Source organism: Somniosus microcephalus, chromosome 2 (genome assembly GCF_052327205.1).
Source record: "Somniosus microcephalus isolate GS21.2 chromosome 2, FLI_Smic_1.0, whole genome shotgun sequence".
NCBI lineage: Eukaryota > Metazoa > Chordata > Chondrichthyes > Squaliformes > Somniosidae > Somniosus > Somniosus microcephalus.
In genome coordinates this window covers 210,891,706-210,915,190 of record NC_140988.1, presented here as the reverse complement: position 1 = coordinate 210,915,190, position 23,485 = coordinate 210,891,706, and the positions used below count along the sequence as shown (strand labels likewise).

The window sequence follows — 23,485 nt, the reverse complement described above, 5'->3', positions numbered from 1 at the left end:
TCCTTGGACTCTGTTATACTCAGAGACACCAGCAAATAAGTAGACAAAGCATGTCTGGTGGGAGGACAGTATGCAGGGTGAATAACATTGAAAAATCTCTTCGAGCACACATTGGCTGTGAGCATGAGGGGTGAGCCTGTCGCATATACAGCTCGAGCAAGGCACTCATCTGCATTCTTCTGGCTATGGTTATCCATTGTATCAAAGAACCTTCCAAGTGGGCCAGGAGTTGCTGCTGATAAGGAGCCTGATGCTGAATGTGAACCATCATCATCTTGAATGGAAGCAGAGGAACTCTGGGCTGACCGCTGTGAGCTTTGAGTGAAGTTGTTGCATTTGGATAAATGCTGCTGCATCTTTGTGGCATTCTTTACATATGGCTTTGTACAGTGTTTGCACATGTACACAGTCTTTCCATCTTTAATGCCTGAGGTAAAATGCTTCCACACATCTGACGGTAAACATGGCATTGTTCTATGCAGAGAAATAAAGGGCATTCGTCTGTGTCGAACTGCAGTCGATCAGCACGATTGCAACAGGGTGAGTAAATTTTTCCTGATGCTCCATGTGATGGAAACATGTGCACACACGACGCTACATCACCAATAGAGGGAGCTAATCGCTCATCCACCCAATCAGGACACATTTGTTCACAGTCACACACAAAACTTGTAATTATTAAAACAAGCCAAATAAGAAGTTAAACATATATTGATTAAGAAATTCCTTAATAATTAAGATTCCATCTCTGTTAGTAATTTTGAGAGAGGACCTGTGGGGGAAAAAAAATGAAAGAAATACAAAAAAAACCCACAATATTATGCTAGCATGTGCTTTTTTGGGCAAAATTCACAAGCAAAACTTCCCGTGGAAAATTTCCGGAAATTTACCAGAAACTTTCCACCCCTTCGCAACCCTAGTGATTCGTGTACAAGGACTCCCAGGTTACTCTGAACACCAACATTTCCCAACCTCTTGCCATTTAAAAAAAAAAATGCTCTGCTTTTCTATTTTTCCTACCAAAGTGGATAACTTCACATTTCTCCACATTATATTCCATTTGCCATGTTCTTGCCCAATCACTTAGCCTGTCTATATCCCCTTGAAGCCTCTATGCATCCTCCTCACAACTTACATTCCCACCTAGCTTTGTATCATCAGCAAACTTGGATATATTCCATTTGGTCCCCTCGTTCAAATCATTGATGTAGATTGTAAATAGCTGAGGCCCAAGCACTGAAACTTGCGGTACCACACGTGTTGCAGCCTGCCAACCCAAAAATGACCCATTTATTCCTACTCTATTTTCTGTTCATTAACCAATCCTCAATCCATGCTAGTATATTACCCCCAATCCCATGAACCCTAATTTTGTTTAATAACCTCTTGTGCGGCACCTTATCGGATGCCTTCTGAAAATCCAAATACACCACATCCACTGGTTCCCCCTTATCTATTCTGCTAGTTACAACCTCAAAAATCTCTTCACAGATTCGTCAAACATGATTTCCCTTTCATAAATCGGTGTTGACTCTGCCCAATTTTTAAAATTATTTTTCGAAGTGTCCTGTTACCACGTCCTTAATAATAGATTCTAGCATTATTCCTACTACTGATGTCAGGCTAACTGGTCTATCGTTCCCCGTTTTCTCTCTCTCTCTCTCCTTTCTTAAATAGTGGGGTTACATTTGCTACGTTCCAATCCGCGGGAACCGTTCTAGAGTCATAGTCATACAGCACAGAAGGAGGCCATTCGGCCCATCGAGTCCATTTTAGCTCTTTGTAGAGCAATCCAGTCAGTCCCATTCCCCCGCTCTATCCCCATAGCCCTGCAAGTTTATTTCCCTCAAGTACCTATCCAGTCTCCCCATGAAAACAGAGTGTCTCCGCTTCCACCACTTCTGTCAGCAGCAAATTCCAGGTCCTCACCACTCGCTGAGTTAAAAAGTTTTTCCTCACAATCGCCCCTGTATCTCTTGCCCAAAACCTTAAATCTGTGTCCCCTAGTCCTTGTACCATCAACTAGTGGGAACAGCCTTTCCCCGTCTAGCTTATCCATACCCGTCATAATCTTGTACACATCTATCAAATCACCCCTCAACCTCCTTTGCTCTAATGAAAACAAATCCAGCTTCTCCAACCTGTCCTTGTAGCTAAGATCCCCTATCCCCAGAACCATTCTGGTAAATCTCCTCTGCACCCTCTCAAGGGCCTTCACATCCTTCCTAAAGTGTGGTGACCAGAACTGGATGCAATACTCCAGTTGTGGCCTAACCAGCGCTTTATAAAGGTTCAGCATAACTTCTCTACTTTTGTACTCAATACCTCTATTTATGAAACCCAAGATCCCACATGCTTTGCTAACCGCACTCTCAATATGTTCCGCCACCTTCAGGGACCTATGCACATTAACTCCCAGGTCCCTCTGTCCCTGCACACTCTTTAAAACTATGCCATTAAGTGTACGATAGCAAAATACTGCAGATGCTGAAAATCCGAAATAACAACAGAAAATGCTGGAAAAACTCAGCAGGCCAGGCAACATCCGTGGAGAGAAAAAATAGAGTCAACGTTTCGGGTGAAAACCCCTTTGTCAAGACTAAAGAAGCACAGGAAATGAAATGGATTAAGAGGCCAGGCAGGGAGAGAACAAAAGAGAAGAGACTATTATGTCCGTGAATGATTGAGACACGGACAGCAGGAGTTGAACAAAACAAGTCTTTACTGATTGAAGTCAATCGGGAAACTGAAACTACAGAGGCTCACTAGCGCCTTTTATACAGGGGTGGTCACTGCCGGTACTGCAGTCTGAGACCAGTCATTCTCTTAAAGGTACATACACAACAATTCCTCCCCTTTTAGATAAACAGTACATAACATTCATTTAACAACTAAATGATAACTAATTACAATCACAATTACGGTTGCTAGATACATTGGTTAAGTTTAAGCAATTATAAGTTCAGTCTTTGAGGAGGCTTCCTGATTCTGTCTGGATAACGCCTCTTTGGGGTATCAGGTTCTTCTGGCAAGGTTGAGTCAGGATTAATGTCATTGTTTGGTTCATCTGCTTCCAATATCACCGATTCTGCGGTAGCTGCAATTGGTACGTCGATTTCATTGCCAGGTGTATCAGATCGTGGTGTGGAGTTGACGTTTTCCAGTGACTCTCGAATCTGGTCAGCATGGCGTCTTACAATGCTCTCTCCAACGTCCACGGTATACATGAGAGGTCCTTGCCGTGTACAAATCGTTCCTGGCTGCCATTTCTCAGTGCGGTAGTCCCGGGCCAAAACTGGTTGACCTATCTTAAAACTCCTGGTCGGCCTTTCATTCATATTCTGAAACTGCCTGTTCTCCACATCTCTTCGGACGTTTGGCTTAACCAAATCCAAGCGGCATCGTAGTCTTCGATTGAAGAACATCATGGCTGGAGTTTGGTTGGTAACCGCATGTGTTGCATTCCGTTAGGCAAACAAGAAGTTGTCCACCTTGTGTTGTAGGGGTATATCTTCATTACACATTGCCTTGATAGCCTTCTTGAATGTTTGAACAAACCTCTCGGCCAATCCATTAGTGGCTGGATGATATGGGGCAGATGTGTAATGCTTAACACCATTGTTCTTTAAGAACCTCCGGAACTCTTCAGACACAAACTGTGGTCCATTGTCAGAGCAAATCTGTTCAGGCAGCCCATTCCTGGCGAATATGGCTCGTAAAACTGTGATCGTTTTTTCTGTGGTGGTTGAGGACATTTTTATTACCTCTGGCCACTTTGTATGTGCATCCACCACAATTAAAAACATCGAGTCCATGAAGGGACCAGCAAAATCAATGTGCACCCTTTGCCATGGAGATGAGGGCCACTCCCATGGATGTAGAGGAGCTTGTGGTGGGGCGTTTTGGACCTTCTGGCATCCTGCACAGCTCTTAGTCATCTCTTCGATTTCTCTATCGATTCCCGGCCACCACACAAATGCTCTGGCTAAGTTCTTCATTTTTACCCCACCCAGATGACCCTCATGAAGCTCATTGAGCACTCTATCCGTCAACTTAGGTGGAATTACTACTCTGGATCCACACATCAAGGTTCCTCTGCACACTGACAGCTGTTCTCTTCTCGGCGAGAATGCTGGCAGCAGTGGTTCGCCATGTGCTGGCCATCCCTTCACCGTTAAATCATAGACCTGTGATAGCGTCAGGTCATTCCGTGTTTCCTTTTCTATGTTTGCATTCATCACGGAGACATTCGACTATGGTCGAGTGGAATAACTCCATTGGATCCACTGCAAGGTCTTCCTCTTCCACCGTCGGCAACGGTAGGCGTGACAATCCATCAGCATTCCCATGCTGTTTAGTTCCTTTGTACTCGATGTCATATTGGTGTGCCCCTAGGAAAAGGGACCACCGCTGCAGCCGTTGCGCTGTCAATATCGGTACGCCCTTCTGAGGGTTGAAAATGGAGACGAGGTTGATGATCGGTTAGTATAGTAAATTTTTGACCGTGCAGGTAGTGATTGAACTTCTTCACCCCCCACACTAGGCTGAGGGCCTCTCTGTCAACCTGGGCGTAGTTACGCTCGGCAGAAGTTAACGAGCGTGACGCAAAAGCTATCGGCCTCTCTAAACCATCAAGGAATTTATGTGACAGTACCGCCCCAATGCTGTAGGGAGACGCACCACACGCCAGTCTGGTCGGCAGTGCTGGGTTGTAGTGAGCCAATACTTCTCTTGAAGTGATTAAGTCCTTAGTCTTCTGAAAAGCCCGCTTACAGTCATTGCTCCATTTCCATGCTACTCCCGTTCGTAGCAGGGCGTTCAATGGATGCAGAATTGTCGACAAATTCGGCAAAAACTTATGGTAGTAATTCACCAATCCGAGGAATGACCTCAGTTGCGACACATTTTCAGGCGCTGGGGCCTTAACAACCGCTTCAATTTTGTCAGGGGACTTATGTAACCCCTCTTCATCAATCACGTGGCCACAATACGATATCTGTTTCTTAAAAAACTCGCACTTGGGGCGGTTGGCTCGTAGCCCATGTTCCCGTAGTCTAGTGAGCACCTGTTCTAGGTTGTTGAGGTGTTCACTGTCATCTTCACCTGTTACAAGGATGTCGTCCAAGTAACACTGAGTCCCCGGAATCCCTTGCAGGACTTGTTCCATTGCTCTTTGCCATATCGCCGGAGCCGATGCTACTCCGAATACCAATCGATGATACTGGTAAAGACCTTTGTGAGTGTTTATCGTGAGATACTTCCTAGAGGATTCTTCAACCTCCATCTGCAAATATGCTTGTGCTAGGTCAATTTTTGTAAAACGCTTCCCTCCAGACAGTGAGGCGAAGATGTCTTCTATCCTTGGAAGAGGATATTGTACTGTGAGAAGGACTGGGTTCACCGTCACCTTGAAATCCCCACAGATGCGAACCTTCCTTGGCTCCTCAGACTTATTGCTTAACGTTTTCTTCATGACAGGAACGATGGGTGTCGCCCACTCGCTCCAGTCGACCTTAGACAACACGCCTGCCTTCTCCAGATTCTCCAGCTCTGCCTCGATGGCTGGGCGAATTGCATATGGTACCGGTCTTGCTTTGAAAAACTTGGGAATTGCATTCTCTTCTATTTTTATCGAGGCAGTTACGCCTTTAAGCGTGCCCAGTTCTTGTTGAAATACCTCTTTGGCGTTAGCTAAGATTGTTGACAATCGTCCAGGGGTGATGTCTTCATCTTTTTTACCATCCACCGTCATTGCATGAATGGAGTGCCAATCTAAGCTTATCTTCCTGATCCATTCACGTCCCAATAACGGTGGTCCACCATTTTGCAGTATGTAGAGATACAATTTCCGTATTTTCTTGCCGTTGTATTCGACAGGCACCCTTATTTTTCCTCTGGGGTATACTTTTTGCCCCGTATACGTTGTCAAGACGATGGATGTCTCTCTCAAGGGTATGTGTGAGAATAGCCGCTTGTAGTCTCGTCGATTCATGACGGTTAGCGCTGATCCTGTATCCAATTCCATTTTAACTTGGGACCCTGCTATCGTGAGGGTGACCCAAATGGTTCGGTGATCCTCTTTTGCGATTACATTGTGAAGTTTGAGACAGCTTAGTCTCCTGTTTCCGGATTCACTATCGCTCATCTTTTGTACTTTCTTGTACGGTTCCTTCGTAGCCTTTTTGTTGTCGCTGGTCTTCTTCCCAGATCTGCAAACTCGTGCAATGTGTCCCATCTTTCCGCATTGCCTGCATATTTTGTCCTTGGTGTAGGTTTTTTTTTCCTGCTCTCTTGCCCGTTCTGGCCTCCTGCCAGGCTTCGTGCAAGAATTACCCTCGAGTGGTTCGACCCACTCCCCCTACGGTTCTAGACCTTGGACTTAGATGCAGAGAACAGTAGTGCAGAGAAAAGGACTCAATAGACCAGGCTGAATAGCACGAAATGGATGCTTTTATTTTAAAACAGTTTGAAGCATTACAAAATACATGTCATAGGCACAGATTAAAGTAACTACAATCATGCACAAATTTATGAACTTGACTCTATGGAAATGGGGAACACACGGCACATCGAAAAAGGGGAAACACATTACGATTTCCCTTAACTCCCTCCCCTATACCTAAACTAAGTTTCGACCTGGGGAACCTGGGATCATGCTCACCACTCTCGAAATCGCGAGAAAGGGGGGTTCGCAGCCCTTTTGGCACCGCTTTCCGTCGTCACGTGGATTTGGAAACTTCTGGCGCAGTCGATATTCTCTCTCTCTCTCTCTCTCTCTCTCTCTCGAGGCGATGGGGTAGACACAGCCTCGATGAGCGCTCGTCAAGGTTGAGATCCACTAAGCCTGTCGTGGATTTTTGTTCGTGGAGTAGAACAACAACCCAATGGGATGTTGAGACACGGAAGTGTCAGGCCCGGACTGTCTTTTTGTCTCCGGCCTGGTCGGTTCTCCAGAGGGTTTCTTCTCCGTCGGCCTGGGTCGTCGATGATCTCCCGACCCCAGTACCCGGGCCACCCTCGTCGTCTTCTCGTCGTGGCCGAGCCTTGTTTGGCTGAACACCGACCACGTTGTCTTTTTACCGAAACCGTCCGTCTTTAAAAAGACGAAAACGTTTTCATCGATTCTGCATCTGCCGAAGTGGAAGAGGCGCCGATCCTGCCACCGTCCGAAGAAGTTGAAGTCACGTATATGGACTTTCAATCCATAGTTATACTCTTTTGGAACAGTCTTATCTCCCGCCAAATCATAGTCCTGTCTTTGTATTAATTTTGGCGGGCAGAAATCTCTGCAGGGGCGCTTTGTCTTGTAACGGAGCCGGTGATAACTTAAACTGGCCTTCCTGGCCGATAATGTCTTTTAATGTCTTTTGCATTGTCACCGCGGCTCGGTTCGCATATTGATCGGTCCGGAGATTTTCCTTGATGGCTGCTAAACGGTTTTTCCTTTGTACAATAAATGGGTATGAGTGATTTTGCATTGTCCGCCCATATCTTGATGGGCCCCATCCTGTACTTGTAATCCATTGAATATGTATGCTGTTCCTCTGAGTTTCGGTTCCCAGATACTGGCTTTCGCGGGCTCACTGTCTTCAATCCACAAGCCTGTCTGGCTTGCAGTAACAGAAATAAAATGGTTCATAAACTGATCATGGGGCCTGGCGGCCATTTTGTATGCCCTTTTATCAAAGGTTTTTCTGTGCAAGCTTACTTTGGTCAATAAACAGTCTTATTTTATCCAGTTTTCTTGCGTGATTTTTGCTGAAAATTGCGAATCTTACATTGGACCAGCAGTCCTTCTGGTCATGGTTAGTTCTGCCGCAGCGATAACATTTTGCAAATCCCCGTGTCATTTCGTGGGTGCCGTATTCCTGTGGCTTTTGTTGAATTTCCGCAGCTCCCCTGGCTGCTGCTTCGTACAATACTGCCACGCTGAAAGCCTTATCTAGCGTCAGCTCTTTCTCTGACAGTAACTTCTTCTGTGTTCCTTCACTCAGGAGTCCACAGACAAATTTGTCCCGTAGGGTATCTGCCAGTCCTGCTCCGAACTGGCAGTGCTTTGATAGCTTGCGTAGTTCCGTAAGGTACTCAGCATTCCTCTCATCTTTATGCCGAGTTCTCCTGTGGAATTTAAATCTTTCCGCTATCAACAGCGGTGCAGGGTTTAGGTGTTCCTGTAGGACAGCAACAATTTCGTTAAAACTCTTCGCCTTCGGTTTGGCTGGAGTAATCAGGTCCCGCAATAGGCCGTACGTTCTAGCGCCCGTTAAGTTTAGCGTTATCGATGCCTTTTTCTCCTCGGCTATTTCGTTTGCCTCGCAATATACCTCGACTCTTTCCACATACGTGGTCCAGTCCTCTATTGTATTATCAAAGGCAGTGATACAGCCAGTCTTCGGCATCTTGAAAATCTAAAATGGCACCTCCCGTGCTTAGCCTTCTTCCCCGCTGATTAAGATGGCGCCTCCCGCGCTTTGCCGCCTTCCCCGCTGTTGCTAGCGCTGCTTTCCGCGGTTCCCGTTGCAACCTGCAGCTTCTTGCGCGTTTAATATTTCTTTTTTTATTATTTTCCCGTCGTGGAACAACCCTGTGGGACTCTTGCCTCCCTCTTCTCGGGTCTATACGCAGCCCGGCTTCGTTGCAAGCCACCCGCTCGAGTTCGCGAAAGCCACAGCCCAGGAAGGATCAGTGTACTACCTGCCACCAGCCCGATTTGCTGAAGCACCGTCGACAGGAACCAGGCCCCGCTTTCGACAGCTTCTCCAGCAATCTTCAACTCCGCTAACACAGAGGCGGATGCCCACGGTCGACGCCCGTTTCTACTGCTTCTTTCTTCCTTCTGGCCTCGACCTCTGCTCACTTCGCTGCAGGAATGGATCCCAGGAGGTGGTGCAGACTGTAGGTAAGTTCGTATCTGCTCGTCGCCAGTATTATGTCCGTGAATGATTGAGACACGGACAGCAGGAGTTGAACAAAACAAGTCTTTACTGATTGAAGTCAATCGGGAAACTGAAACTACAGAGGCTCACTAGCGCCTTTTATACAGGGGTGGTCACTGCCGGTACTGCAGTCTGAGACCAGTCATTCTCTTAAAGGTACATACACAACAGAGACATTAAGAGGTATTCAAAATGAGACGAGATGGTGATAGGATTAGTGGAGACAAAAGACGGCTCTAGATTAGGTGTGAAATGCGCCGGCAGAGTGGGAGACAGCTGCCATGTGGGAGAGAGGAAAAAAAAAAAGGGTGGGGGGGGAAAGGCCAAAACAAAGGTGTGGATAAAAAATATAAGTAAAAATGTAATGGGGGCCAAGGTTATGATTTGAAATTGTTGAACTCGATATTGAGTCCGGAAGGCTGTAAGGTGCCTAATCGGAAGATGAGGTGCTGTTCCTCGAGTTTACGGTGAGCTTCCGTGGAACAATGCACGAGGCCGAGGACGGTGAGGTCCGAGTGGGAATGGGGCGGTGAATTATAATGACAGGCGACCGGAAGCTCAGGGTCACTCTTACAGACTGAACGGAGGTGTTCCGCAAAGCGGTCACCCAATCTGTGTTTGGTCTCCCCAATGTAGAGGAGAGACCACATCGTGAGCAGCGAATACAGTATACTAGATTGCAAAAAGTACAAGTAAATCGCTGTTTCACCTGGAAGGGGTGTTTGTGGCCCTGGACAGTGGGAAGGGGGGAGGTATAAGGGCAGGTGTTACATCTCCTGCGCTTGCACGGGAAGGTGCCAGGGGAAGGGGTGCTGGGGGTGATAGAGGAGTGGACTAGGGTGTTGCGGAGGGAGCGGTCCGTACGGAATGCTGAAAGGGGAGGGGAAGATGCATTTGGTGGTGCGATCACTTTGGAGGTGGCGGAAATGGCGGCGGATGATCCGTTGAATGTGGAGGCTGGTGGGATGAAAGGTGAGGACAAGGGGAACCCTGTCGTGGTTCCGGGAGGGAGGGGCAGGGGTGGGGGCAGAAGTGCGGGAGATAGAACGGACACGGTCGAGGGCCGTGTCAACCACGGTAGAGGGGAATCCTCGGTTGAGGAAAAAAGAAGACATGTCGGAAGCACTGGTGTGGAAGGTGGCATCGTCGGAGCAGATGCGACGGAGCCGGAGAAACTGGGAGAATGGAATTAAGTGTATATTGCCTCTCCCTGTTCCTTCTGCCAAAATACATCACCTCACACTTCTCTGTATTAAACTCCGCCTGCCACTTGTCTGCCCATTCCGCTAGCCTTTCTATGACCTGTTGCAGTCAATTGGTATCATCCTCACTGTTTGCCACACCCCCAAGTTTGGTGTCTTTGGCAAATTTAGAAATTCTACTCTGTATTCCAATATCCAGGTCATTTTATTTAAAAGCAGTGGCCCTAGCACTGACCCGTGGGGAACACCACTGTCTACCATCCTCCAGTCTGAAAAACAGCCATTTACCACAACTTGCTGTTTTCTGTCCTTAAACCAATTCCTTATCCAAGCTGCCACTGACCCACCTATGCCATGAGCCTCAATTTTGTTAACCAGCCTTCTATGTTGTACTTTGTCAAACGCCTTCTGAAAATCCATGTAGACAACATCCATTGCATTCCCTTCATCAATCCTCTCTGTTACTTCATCAAAAAAGTCACTTAGATTAGTCAAACATGATCTGCCATTTACAAATCCATGTTGGCTCTCCTTAATTAGTTTAAACCTCTCCAAGTGCCTGTTAATTTTTTCCTTGATTATTGTTTCTAAAACTTTACCCACCACTGATGTTAAACTAACCGGCCTGTAGTTACTAGGATTGTCCTTGCACCCTTTCTTGAACGATGGTGTCACATTTGCCGCTTTCCAATCCTCAGGCACCTCCCCCGCATCTAGGGAAAATTGGAAAATTATGGCAAGCCCTTTTGCTATCTCCTCCCCCAATTCCCTTAGCAACCTTGAATGCAAGCCATCTGGACCAGGCGACTTGTTCACTCTAAGCATACCCAGCCTTTCTAGTACATCCTGCCTATCAATTTTCACCCCTTCCATTGCTTCTACCTTTTCCACTTCTACGGATATTTTGTCAGCATCCATCTCCTTAGTAAACACTGATACAAAGTACTCAGTTCTGACGAAGGGTCCCGACTCGAAACGTTGACTCTGTTTCTCTCTCCTCAATGCTGCCTGACCTGCTGAGTGTTTCCAGCATTTTCTGTTGATAGCAAGTACTCATAGAGGCACAGGGCAAGGCTGGCTAGAATACTCAAAGCATATATCATCTTCTTTGTCTCTTATAGGCCCCACCCCGCTTACTGTTTACATGCCGATAGAAGATTTTTGGGTTCCCTTTTATGTTAACTGACATTCTACTCTCATATTCTCTCTTTGCCAGTCTTATTTTCACCTTCACTTCCCCACTCAACTTATTGGCCCGTATTTTCCGATCCCTACGGGTGGGTACGCGCTGTGGACATCGGAAATGCCGGTTTCAGGCATGCGAAGCGCATGTGCTGAAAACCGGCATTTCCGATCTGTCAAGAATGCTCCCCAGAGGCTCCTTTACTACAAGGTTATTAATTAACCCTGCCTCATTGCACAGTACTAGATCTAAAATAGCCAATTGCCTTGTAGGTTCCTTGATATACTAATCTAGGAAACTATCTTGAATGCATTCCATGCACTCTTCCTCTGCACTATTTCTGCAAAATTGGTTTGCCCAGTCTATATGAAAGTTAAAGTCCCCCATGATTACTGTATTACCCTTGTTACATGCATCTCTAATTTCCTGATTTATACTCTGCCTGACACTACCACCACTGTTAAGGGGCCTAGAGACTACTCCCACTAGTGTTTTCTGCCCCTTGTTGTTTCTTAGCTGCACCCAAACTGATTCTCCATTTTGTATATCCGAGCCAAGATCCTTTCTCTCTACTGTCTTTATTTCCTCCTTTATTATCAGGGCTACCCCTCCTCCTTTTCCATTCTGCCTGTCTCTTCTAAAAGTCAAATATCCTGGAATATTTAGTTCTTTGTCACTCTGCAACCACATTTCTGTAATCACAGTAGTCTAGCCATGCATACATTGCAAATTTATAACAAAATTAATAATGCTTTATCACCAAGGGGACCAAGACAGAAGGTAACTGAATCTTGTTTACATTGGGAAATTGGAATGAATTTTTAAAATATTTTCAGGTTCAGAGTATAGCTGTGGTGAAATGTCCCAAATACCTGAACATACAACATGCCAAAACATGTGGCTTTAAAATAGTGGTTCAATATTACTGCTCTGCCTCCCCTTCCCCCCCCCCCCCCCCCCCCCCAAACATGATGAACGCCCGGCCCCCCGATCAACCTCCAGCATTCCAATGTGATCCTGGCCCCCGATCAGCTGCTCCTGGCTCCTCTATCAGCCACTCCCGGCCCCCAATGTACTCATGGCTCTCCCATCAGCCACTTTCGACCCCCTGATCAGCTGCTCTGGTTTTCCAATGTGCTCCCGGCCCCCCACCCTGCTCCTCCCGCCCTCCAATGATCCACCCTTGCTCTTCCCGCCCTCTGATGATCCCCCCCCCCCCCCCGCGCGCGCTCTTCCGGTGATGCTCCTGGCCTGCCAATGAGTTCCCGGCACTCCCTCTCCCCCCACAAAGCTCCTCTGGCCCTCTGATGTGCTCCTGCCCTCTTTCCCCCCCCCCCCCCCCCCAAGGCATCCAGTGATGCTCCTGGTCCCTCCCCAATGAGCTTCCGGCATTCCCACTCCTCCGGCCGCCCCCCACCCCCCCTCTTCATGCTTCATGGGGTGCAATACTGCTCTGCACATTGGTACAGGAATCTTGTGATCATTGCATTCATCTCATCGAGCAAGGTGGCTGTTTGAGAAATTAATTACATTTACCTGGCTTTTTTTTAATTTAAGGAACCACCAGATGCATGGGGTAGACTCTCAAATATAATTTGTTTCAATTTTTCTTTAAACATTCAGCAATTCATACCACAGCTCTTTTTATATAAAAAAAAAAAAAGTTTTCAAACTGCTGCTTTGGTAAATTATTCTCATGAAGGATCCCTGTTTCTTTATTAAGTACAAGTGTCTCTTCTGGTGTAGTAATCTTAATACTGTATATTTTCTTTACCAGCATTAAGATCCACGATCTGTCAGAACTGAAAGAGATGTATGCTATTATAAACCTGGATGATGAAACTAAAGGTAATTGCTTAAAAAAAATGTGTGTGAGAAACCTAGCAACTATAACAGCGTCAGCATTGGCTCATTTTTGGGAGACTTTAGGATATCCTGAGGTTGTGAAGTCGCTAAATAAGTAATTTTTTTTCTTTCTTTTATATGCGAAAAGTAAGAACTATCAGATTAAGGTACTTTTGATAGATATGATTCTGTGCGTATGACTATGTCAGGCTGTTGTTTGACTAGACTGGAACAGCTCTCCTAACTTGGATCATGAGATGCTGACTGGGAAGGGTAAGCAGTGGGGTGGGGGGGAGCGGTGCCTCAGAAGCATCTAATGGGTAGGGAGTGGAGGCAGGAAGCAGCAGTAAGAAAACAGCCCAAGTAGGAGAGAAGTGGCAACCAAGAATGGGACTGTAGCTGACCTGGGAGCAGTGGTGGCTTAGAATAGGCCTGTTGCCGGCCACTGGCGGAAGCAGTAGATTGTCTACAGCAAGCTTATAGCAGAGGGAACGGTAGCGTAGTGGTAATGTCACTGGGCTAGTAATCCGGAGGCCTGGACTAATGATCCAGAGACGTGAGTTCAAATCTCACAAAGGCAGCTGGGGAATTTAAATTCAGTTAATTAAATAAATCTGGAATAAAAAGCTAGGATCTAGGTAACCAGGAAACTATCCGATTGTCGTAAAAACCCATCTGGTTCACTAATGTTCTTTTAGGGAAGGAAATCTGCTGTCCTTACCTGGTCTGGCCTATATGTGACTCAACTGCCCTCTGAAATGGCCTAGCAAGTCACTCAGTTGTAACTAACCGCTACGAAACAAAATAATAAGATTGAAACCAGATGGGCCACCCGGCATCGACCTCGGCACTGGCTATGGACACGGCAACGGCACACCCAGCCCAGTCAACCCTGCAAAGTCCTCCTCACCAACATCTGGGGACTTGTGCCAAAATTGGGAGAGCTGTCCCACAGACTAGTCAAGCAACAGCCTGACATAGTCATACTCAGAATCATACTTTTCAGCCAATGTCCTGAACTCCTCCATCACCATTCCTGGGCCACCCACCGGCAGGACAGACCCACCAGGGGTGGCAGCACAGTGGTATACAGCCAGGAAGGAGTGGCCCTGGGAGTCCTCAACATTGACTCCAGACCCCATGAAGTCTCATGGCTTCAGGTCAAGCATGGGCAAGGAAACCTCCTGCTGATTAGCACCTACTGCCCTCCCTCAGCTGATGAATCAGTACTCCTCCATATTGAACACCACTTGGAAGAAGCACTGAGAGTAGCAAGGGCACAGAATGTACTCTGGGTGGGGGACTTCAATGTCCATCACCAAGAGTGGCGCAGAAACACCACTACTGACCGAGCTGGCCGAGTCCTGAAGGACATAACTGCCAGTCTGGGCCAGCGACAGGTGGTGAGTGAACCAACACGAGGGAAAAACCTACTTGACCTCGTCCTCACCAATCTACCTGTCGCAGATGCATCGGTCCATGATAGCATTGGCAGCAGTGACCACCGCACAATCATTGTGAAGACGAAGTCCCGTCTTCACACTGAGGACACCCTCCATCGTGTTGTGTGGCACTACCACCGTGCTAAATGGGATAGATTCAGAACAGATCTAGCAGCTCAAAACTGGGCATCCATGAGACGCTGTGGGCCTTCAGCAGCAGCAGGATTGTATTCCACCACAATCTGTAACTTCATGGCCCGGCATATCCCTCACTCTGCCGTTACCACCAAGCCAAGGGACCAACCCTGGTTCAACAACGAGTGTAGAAGAGCATGCCAGGAGCAGCACCAGGCGTACCTAAAAACCTGGGGAAGCTGCAACACAAGAAAGATGGTTGTGGTGGTTGAAGGTCAATCATGCATGCTAAAAAGCGGAAGCAGCATGCTATAGACAGGGCTAAGCGATCCCACAATCAACGGATCAGATCAAAGCTGTGCAGTCCTGCCACATCCAGTCGTGAATGGTGGTGGACCATTAAACAACTAACGGGAGGAGGAGGCTCCAAGACTGTCCCCATCCTCAATGTTTGCAACCAACTTCAGCCAGAAGTGCCGAGTGGATGAACCATATCGGCCTACTCCCGAGGTCCACACCATCACAGAAGCCATTCTTCAGCCAATTCGATTCACTCCACGTGATATCAAGAAACGGCTGAGCGCACTGGATACAGCAAAGGCTATGGGCCTTGACAACATCCCCGCTATCGTGCTGAAGACTTGTGCTCCAGAACATGCCGTGCCTCTAGCCAAGCTGTTCCAGTACAGCTACAACACTGGCATCTATCCGACAATGTGGAAAACTGCCCAGGTATGTCCTGTCCACAAAAAGCAGGACAAATCCAACCCGGCCAATCACCGCTCCATCAGTCTACTCTCAATCATCGGCAAAGCGATGGAAGGTGTCATTGACAGTGCTATCAAGCGGCACTTACTCACCAATAACCTGCTCACTGATGCCCAGATTGGGTTCCACCAAGACCACTCGGCTCCCGACCTCATTACAGCCTTGGTCCAAACATGAACAAAGGAGCTGAATTCCAGAGGTGAGGTGAGAGTGACTGCCCTTGACATCAAGGCAGCATTTGACCGAGTCTGGCATCAAGGAGCCCTAGTAAAACTGAAGTCAATGGGAATCGGGGAAAACGCTCCACTGGCTGGAGTCATACCTAGCACAAAGAAAGATGGTTGTGGTGGTTGAAGGTCAATCATCACAGCCCCAGGACATCGCTGCAGGAGTTCCTCAGGGCAGTGTCCTAGGCCCAACCATCTTCAGCTACTTCATCAATGACCTTCCCTCCAACATAAGGTCAGAAATGGGGATGTTCGCTGATGACTGCACAGTGTTCAGCTCCATTCACAGCTTCACAGATAATGAAGCAGTCCATGCCCGCATGCAACAAAACCTGGACGGCGTTCAGGCTTGGGCTGGTAAGTGGCAGGTAATATTCGCGCCACAGAAGTGCTAGGCAATGACTATTTCCAACAAGCGAGAGTCTAACCACCTCCCCTTGACATTCAATGGCATTACTATCGCCGAATCCCCCACTATCAGCCTAGGGGGTCACCATTAACCAGAAACTTAACTGGACCAACCACATAAATACTGTGGCAACAAGAGCAGGTCAGAGGCTAGGTATTCTGCGGCGAGTGTCTCACCGCCTGACTCCCCAAAGCCTTTCCACCATCTACAAGGCACAAGTAAGGAGTGTGATGGAATACTCTCCACTTGCTTGGATGAGTGCAGCTCCAACAACACTCAAGAAGCTCGACACCATCCAGGACAAAGCAGCCTGCTTGATTGGCTCCCCATCCACCACCTTAAACATTCACTCCCTCCACCACCGGCGTACCGTGGCTGCAGTGTGTACCATCTACAAGATGCACTGCAACAACTCGCCAACGCTTCTTCGGCAGCACATCCCAAACCCACGACCTCTTCCACCTAGAAGGACAAGGGCAGCAGGGAACACCACCACCTCTAAGTCACAAACCACCCTGACTTAGAAGTATATCGCCGATCATTCATCGTCGCTGGGCCAAAATCCTGGAACTCCCTACCTAACAGCACTGTGGGAGTACCATCACCACACGGACTGCAGCGGTTCAAGAAGGTGGCTCACCACCACCACCTCTAGGCAACTAGGGATGGGCAATAAATGCTGGCATTGCCAGCGACGTCCAGATCCCATAAACGAATAAAAAAAGAGTTCCAATCCCAGGATTGTGGGGCGAAGGGGCAGGGTGGAAATTCTATTTTTCGTTAAGCAAAAAAAAATTGATTAAAAACTTTTAAAGGAGCTTATCTGACAGGAAAAATCACTTGTGGGGCAATTGGAATGTTAGAAGTGTGCTGGAGTGTCAAGGCTCTGAGCCTGTCTGAATAATAGTGCTTTAGCTATAGGTATCTAGAACTGGAGCATTTGAAACTCCAAGTGGTATAAGTGCAGCTGCAGGCATGATGTGACAGCTCTTAGATGCTGACTTAATAATGGGAAATTAATTTGAAGTGCCATCTAGAGGCATAACAGAAAGGGTGACACCAAAATAAGGAGTATAGGACATAGGTACTGAATTGAATAGGTGATTAGATGGTTACATTTATATTCAGGAAATTAATTAAAACCAGCAAGTCTGTTTTGGATTAGTGTTTATCCACTGTATTTATCAGTGAGACTAATTGCTGGTTGCAAGTATAGTATACCTAATATTTTAATATCAAACTTTCAGGCCTGGATCGGCTATCTTGGACAGATGATGGACAGTTGCTTGCTGTATCTACACAGCGTGGAACACTGCATGTTTTCCTTACAAAACTTCCAGTTCTTGGAGATACATGTGGAACTCGCATTGCTTTCCTAACCTCTCTGCTGGAGGTCACAGTGACCAATCACGTTGAGGGAGTATGTGTGAAATTATAAAAATACCTTGAAGTTTAGTTTTTAAATTGGAACACTAGTTATGAAACTGTGATTATTTAATCTTTACAAACCTATATCATTTGTAATATCAAGATTATGGCAATTGTTGCTGATTGTTTCCTGCAGTCATATTTATCATTTCTTACTGAAATGAATTTAGTTGAATAGTGAATGTTAGGCATCTTATGTGGGATTTTATTACTAATTCAAGGCAATCTTTTTAATAGCTGTTTACATGCAGTTATACATCAAACCAATTAGTGGGCACTATTGTCTACACATTTTTAAAAGGCTAAATAGCTATTTGCTTTATTCTGTCTGCAGCCAGAAATATTTGTACGCGCCATTAAGTTTATGTTTATATTACCTTGCAAAATAATTGAACTGAGCAAGATGCTCATAAAACAAAAAAAAATAAACACAATTGTTGGAGATATACAAAACATCTGTCAGTATCTGTAAAGAGAAAAACCCTACAAGAGAGGGGGCGGTACTGGACCTAATTCTAGGGAATGTAGCCAGGCAAGTGGTAGAAATGTTGGTAGGAGAGCATTTTGGTGACAGTGACCATAATTCGGTGAGATTTAAGGTTGTCATGGAAAAGGATAAAGATGGACTGGAAATAAAGGTTCTAAATTGGGGGAAGGCCGATTTTAATATGATAAGGTAGGATCTGGCCAAAGTGGACTTGGATCAGATACTTATAGGAAAATCCACATCAGAGCAGTGGGAGTCTTTCAGAAAGGAAATAGAGAGAGTACAATGCCAACATGTTCCCGTAAAGGTCAAGGGTGGGACCAACAAGCCCAGGGAACCCTGGATGTCGAGGGATATACAAGAATGGATTAGGAAAAAAAGAGAGGCTTTTGGCAGATACAAAGGACTAAAAACAGTGGAAGCCCTAGAGGAGTATAGAAAATGCAGGGGGGGTACTTAAAAAAGAAATTAGGAGAGTGAAGAGGGGGCATGAAAAAACACTGGCGGGCAAAATAAAGGAAAATCCCAAGGTGTTTTATATAAGTATATTGAGGGCAAGAGGTTAACCAGGGAAAGGGTAGGGCCCATTAGGGACCAAAGTGGCAATCTGTGTGTAGAGCCGGAAGATGTAGGTGAGGTTTTAAATGAATATTTTGCATCTGTGTTCACTATGGAGAAGGACGATGTAGGCAGAGAAATCAGGCAGGGGGGATTGTGATATACTTGAACAAATTAGTATTGAGGGGGAGGAGGTACTAGCGGTTTTAGCAGGCTTAAAAGTGGATAAATCCCCAGGCCCAGACGAGATGTATCCCAGGCTGCTGTGTGAGGCAAGGGAGGAGATTGCAGGGGCTCTGACACAAATTTTCAGAACCTCTCTGGCCACAGGTGTGGTGGCAGAGGACTGGAGAACAGCTAACGTAGTACCATTATTCAAGAAGGGTAGTAGGGATAAACCAGGGAATTACAGGCCAGTGAGCCTAACATCAGTGGTAGGGAAATTATTGGAAAAAATTCTGAGGGACAGAATTAGTCTCCACTTGGAGAGGAAAGGATTAATCAAGGATAGTCAGCATGGCTTTGTCAGGGGGAGATCATGTCAAACCAATTTGATTGAATTTTTTGAGGGGGTGACTAGGTGTGTGGATGAGGGTAGTGCAGTTGATGTAGTCTACATGGACTTCAGTAAGGCTTTTGACACAGTCCCGCATGGGAGACTGGTCAAGAAGGTAAGAGCCCATGGGATCCAGGGCAATTTGGCACATTGGATCCAAAATTGGCTTAGTGGCAGGAGGCAGAGGGTGATGGTCGAAGGTTGTTTTTGTGACTGGAAGCCTGTGTTCGGTGGTTTACCGCAGGGACCGATGCTGGGTCCTTTGCTGTTTGTAGTGTACATTAATGATTTAGATCGGCGCAGACACGATGGGCCGAAGGGCCTCTTTCTGTGCTGTATAACTCTATGATTCTATGATATGAATGTAGGAGGTATGATCAGTAAGTTCGCAGATGACACGAAAATTGGGGGAGTGGTAAATAGCGAGGAGGGAAGCCTCAGGCTACAGGACGATATAGACGGGTTGGTTAGATGGGCAGAACAGTGGCAAATGGAATTTACATAGAAACATAGAAGATAGGAGCAGGAGTAGGCCATTCGGCCCCTCGAGCCTGCTCCGCCATTCAATGCGATCATGGCTGATCATCCAAGTTCAGTACCCGGTCCCTGCTTTCTCCCCATACCCCTTGATCCCTTCAGCCTGAAAAGTGTGAGGTAATGCATTTTTGAGGAATAACAAGGCAAGGGAATACACAATGAATGGTAGGACCCTAGGAAAGACAGAGGATCAGCGGGACCTTGCTGTGCATGTACATAGATCCCTGAAGGCAGCAGGACAAGTAGATAAGGTGGTTAAAAAGGCATATGGGATACTTGCCTTCATTAGCCGAGGCATAGAATATAAGAGCAGGGAGGTTATGATGGAGCTGTACAAAACACTAGTTAGGCCACAGCTGGAATACTGTGTGCAGTTCTGGTCGCCACACTATAGGAAGGATGTAATTGCATTGGAGAGGGTGCAGAGGAGATTCACCAGGATGTTACCTGGGCTGGAGCGCTTCAGCTATGAAGAGAGACTGGACAGGCTGGGGTTCTTTTCCTTAGAGCAGAGAAGGCTGAGGGGGGACCTGGTTGAGGTGTACAAAATTATGAGGGGCATAGATAGGGTAGATAGAAAGGAACTTTTCCCCTTAGTAGAGGGGTCAATAACCAGAGGGCATAGTTTCAAGGTAAGGGGCAGGAGGTTTAGAGGGGATTTGAGGAAAAACTGTTTCACCTAGAGGGTGGTTGGAATCTGGAACTCCTGCCTGAAAGGGTGGTAGAGGCAGGAACCCTCAACATTCAAGAAGCATTTAGATGAGCACTTGAAACGCCATAGCATACAGGGCTACGGACCAAGTGCTGGAAAATGGGATTAGAATAGACAGGGCTTGATGGCCGGCGCGGACACGATGGGCCGAAGGGCCTCTTTCTGTGCTGTATGACTCTATGGGCTAGAAATTCAGTAGGCTTTGCGCCCAGTTTTCGCCCAAAGAGGGCTTTTGCGCCACTTGCTGAGCTTTCGCCGATATTCAGCGCAGCGGTAATGGCAGCGTTAGCCAGTAGCGCTGCGCCGCCACCGATGACGTCATCGGTGTGCGCAGTGCCCCGCTACCGCCCCGATACCAGCCCGACCGCCATATTGAGTACCGGCAGCCTCTTCCGCAGCGGCCGCAAACAACGTTCAGAGAACGGGGCCGTACTGTAGCGTTAGTGGGGCGCGTTAAGGTGAAGGTGCGGCCGGCCGCTTTTTCGGCGGCCGCCTGCCCGCACCACCTCCTCCACTGCCCGCACCACCTCCTCCACCGCCCCCCCCCCCCCCCCCCCCGCGGCATTGCCGGCTGTTTTCCGGGAGCCCGGCACTTCTCCGTGGTGCCAGGCTCATTTGCCGGCACTAGCGAGCGGCGAGCTCGCTGTTGCAGGCACCTCCCCCTTAAGAGAGGGAGGAAGGCCTGCAGTACCGCAGCCTGCCGCTCTGCAGCGGGTGGCGCTGCGGCACCTAGCGCGCCGAAATTCAGTTTCAACGCCCCAAGCGGGGGCGGCCACACCCTTGAATAGCGGCTGGCTTCGACTTGGGGCGCTGAAACTGAATTTCCGGCGGGCGCAAGTGGCTCCGCGCGCAGCGGTACTTTCTGGGCGTGAGCGAGCTGGCCGCCCCAAACTCAATTTCTAGCCCTTTGATTCTAAAGACAAGTTTCAGGTTTAACTCATGTCAGAACTGGCTCATAAATTGTTAAGTAAAACGGGAACCTACATGATCAGTAGAATCACAGATAATTAGGTTTTTACTACTGGTAACGATTAACACATAAATGTTGAAATTTAGAGAATTGCGAAGATCACTGAGCTGTTAAGAGAGCAACCAGTATCCAATAGAAGGTGATGTATTTATGGGTTTCTGAATCTAATTGTGACCATAATCTATAGTGACTCATTTGTATTGCCTGCTTTGGGTTTTTTGCTGAAAATGTCCCATTGCATTATTTCATTTATTGATGCAAAGAACAAAGAATTTTGGCCACTGGGCACACACAGAAGAAAGTTCCATTAAGTAAGACCTACCATGAAGGGACATTTGTTATTTTACATTGTAAATTATTTGTTGTACTGAAGAATCAAAAACAAAGGAAATATTGCTATATTTTGTCCTTGGTGAATGAATGAACTAGGCATAGTTTCATTAGAGAAAATTTAGATCATGGCAAGCCTGTTAAACTTACACCAGCCTGCATTCTGTATTTATTTTCCCTACAGGAACCACAAATCACAGTTTCTGTTGAAGTAGAACCTAACTTTATCGCTGTAGGCCCGTTTCATGTGGCTGTTGGAATGAATAATCGAGCCTGGTTTTATGCCCTTGGAGAAAATCGTAGGTTCAGATGAATGCTTTGTATGAATATCAAAAATTAATGAAAAATGTAAACTTTTTTTTAATATAACCACTGTGAATTACATTTTCACAGTAAATACATTTCAAAGGATTTATTTTACTGCAATGAAGAGAAACTTGTATAAGTGAGCACATCCCAATTTATAATGGATGGAAAATATGAATTGCATTTTAAATTTGATTAAGATCAGTTCTAATGTAGACCATGTTGCTAAGGCTTCCTAAATAGATGTTCGAGTTTTCAATTTTTCCTAATTTTGTCTCATCCCCATGTGTTGAAAAACTTGGGCAGTATTTTTCACGATTTTAGATAAGTTAGTACAGATGCAAATAAGATGATATAGACTGGCCATTTAAATGTCTCTAATCAATTTAGTTGGTACTGTCTATGACAAGGTTAGAAGAAAACTAAAATATCTGACATACATTTTCCACGATACCAGAAGATGACTTTCTCCAACAAGAAAACAACATTCAGATGGGAAGGAGCTCCTCCTATCTATCTATATACTAATAAAGGAACGTTGTGGCCCTCCATTTCTCACAGGATTTCTTTCCTTGCTAACCATGTAACTGTTAAATGTATTATCAATCAGATGGTAAGCAGCTCCAGTCCAAGTTATGCCTATCCTTCAGTCCCTGGGCTCTAGACTCCATTGAAGTCAGACTGATAACAAGTCACCAAAGATAACAAAGTTAACAACTTAGTTGCCAGGGGAAGAACAGAAGTAGAATAATAGAAGTGGAATAAGAGACATAAGAAGCAGGAGTCGGCCAATCGGCCCCTCGAGCCTGCTCCGCCATTCAATAAGATCATGGCTGATCCAATTTTCTCCTCAACACCACTTTCCCGCTCTCTCCCCATACCCTTTGACTCCCTTGTAGTTCAAATGTCTGTTAGTCTCCGCCTTGAATATATTCAGTGACTCCGCCTCCACAGCTCTCCGGGGTAGAGAATTCCAAAGATTCACGACCCTCTGAGAGAAGAAATTCCTTCTCATCTCCGTCTTAAATGGGCGACCCCTTATTCTGAAACGATGCCCCCTAGTTCTAGATACCCCCACTAGGGGAAACATCCTCTCAGTATCCACCCTGTCAATCCCCCTCAGAATCTTCTATGTTTCAATAAGATCACCTCTCATTCTTCTAAACTCCAATGAGTATAGGCCCAACCTGCTCAACCTTTCGTCATACGTCAACCCCTTCGTCTCAGCAATCAACCTAGTGAACCCTCTCTGTACTGCCTCCAATGCAAGTATATCCTTCCTTAAATAGGGAGGGGGGGGGGAGGAGGAGGGGGAGAGAGAGGGGGGGAGGGGGGAGAGAGAGGGGGGAGGGGGAGAGAGAGAGAGAGAGGGGGGGGGGGGAGGGGGAGGGGAGAGAGAGAGGGGGGGAGGGGAGAGAGAGAGAGGGGGGAGGGGAGAGAGAGAGGGGGGGAGG

The 23,485-nt window shown here is 46.7% G+C and overlaps 1 protein-coding gene across 1 annotated transcript in view; it reads left to right on the top strand.

Moving 5' to 3' along the window:
- Window positions 1-23,303, top strand: part of LOC147123197 (WD repeat-containing protein 19-like) — a 57,646-nt gene extending 34,343 nt beyond the window's left edge. The window contains exons 10-12 of the mRNA XM_085968676.1: window positions 13,099-13,169; window positions 17,395-17,567; window positions 21,910-23,303. Coding sequence (XP_085824802.1) covers window positions 13,099-13,169; window positions 17,395-17,567; window positions 21,910-22,038 — 373 coding nt within the window. The 3' untranslated portion in view covers window positions 22,039-23,303. The remainder of the gene's footprint in view (window positions 1-13,098; window positions 13,170-17,394; window positions 17,568-21,909) is intronic.
- Window positions 23,304-23,485: the final 182 nt, after the last annotated feature.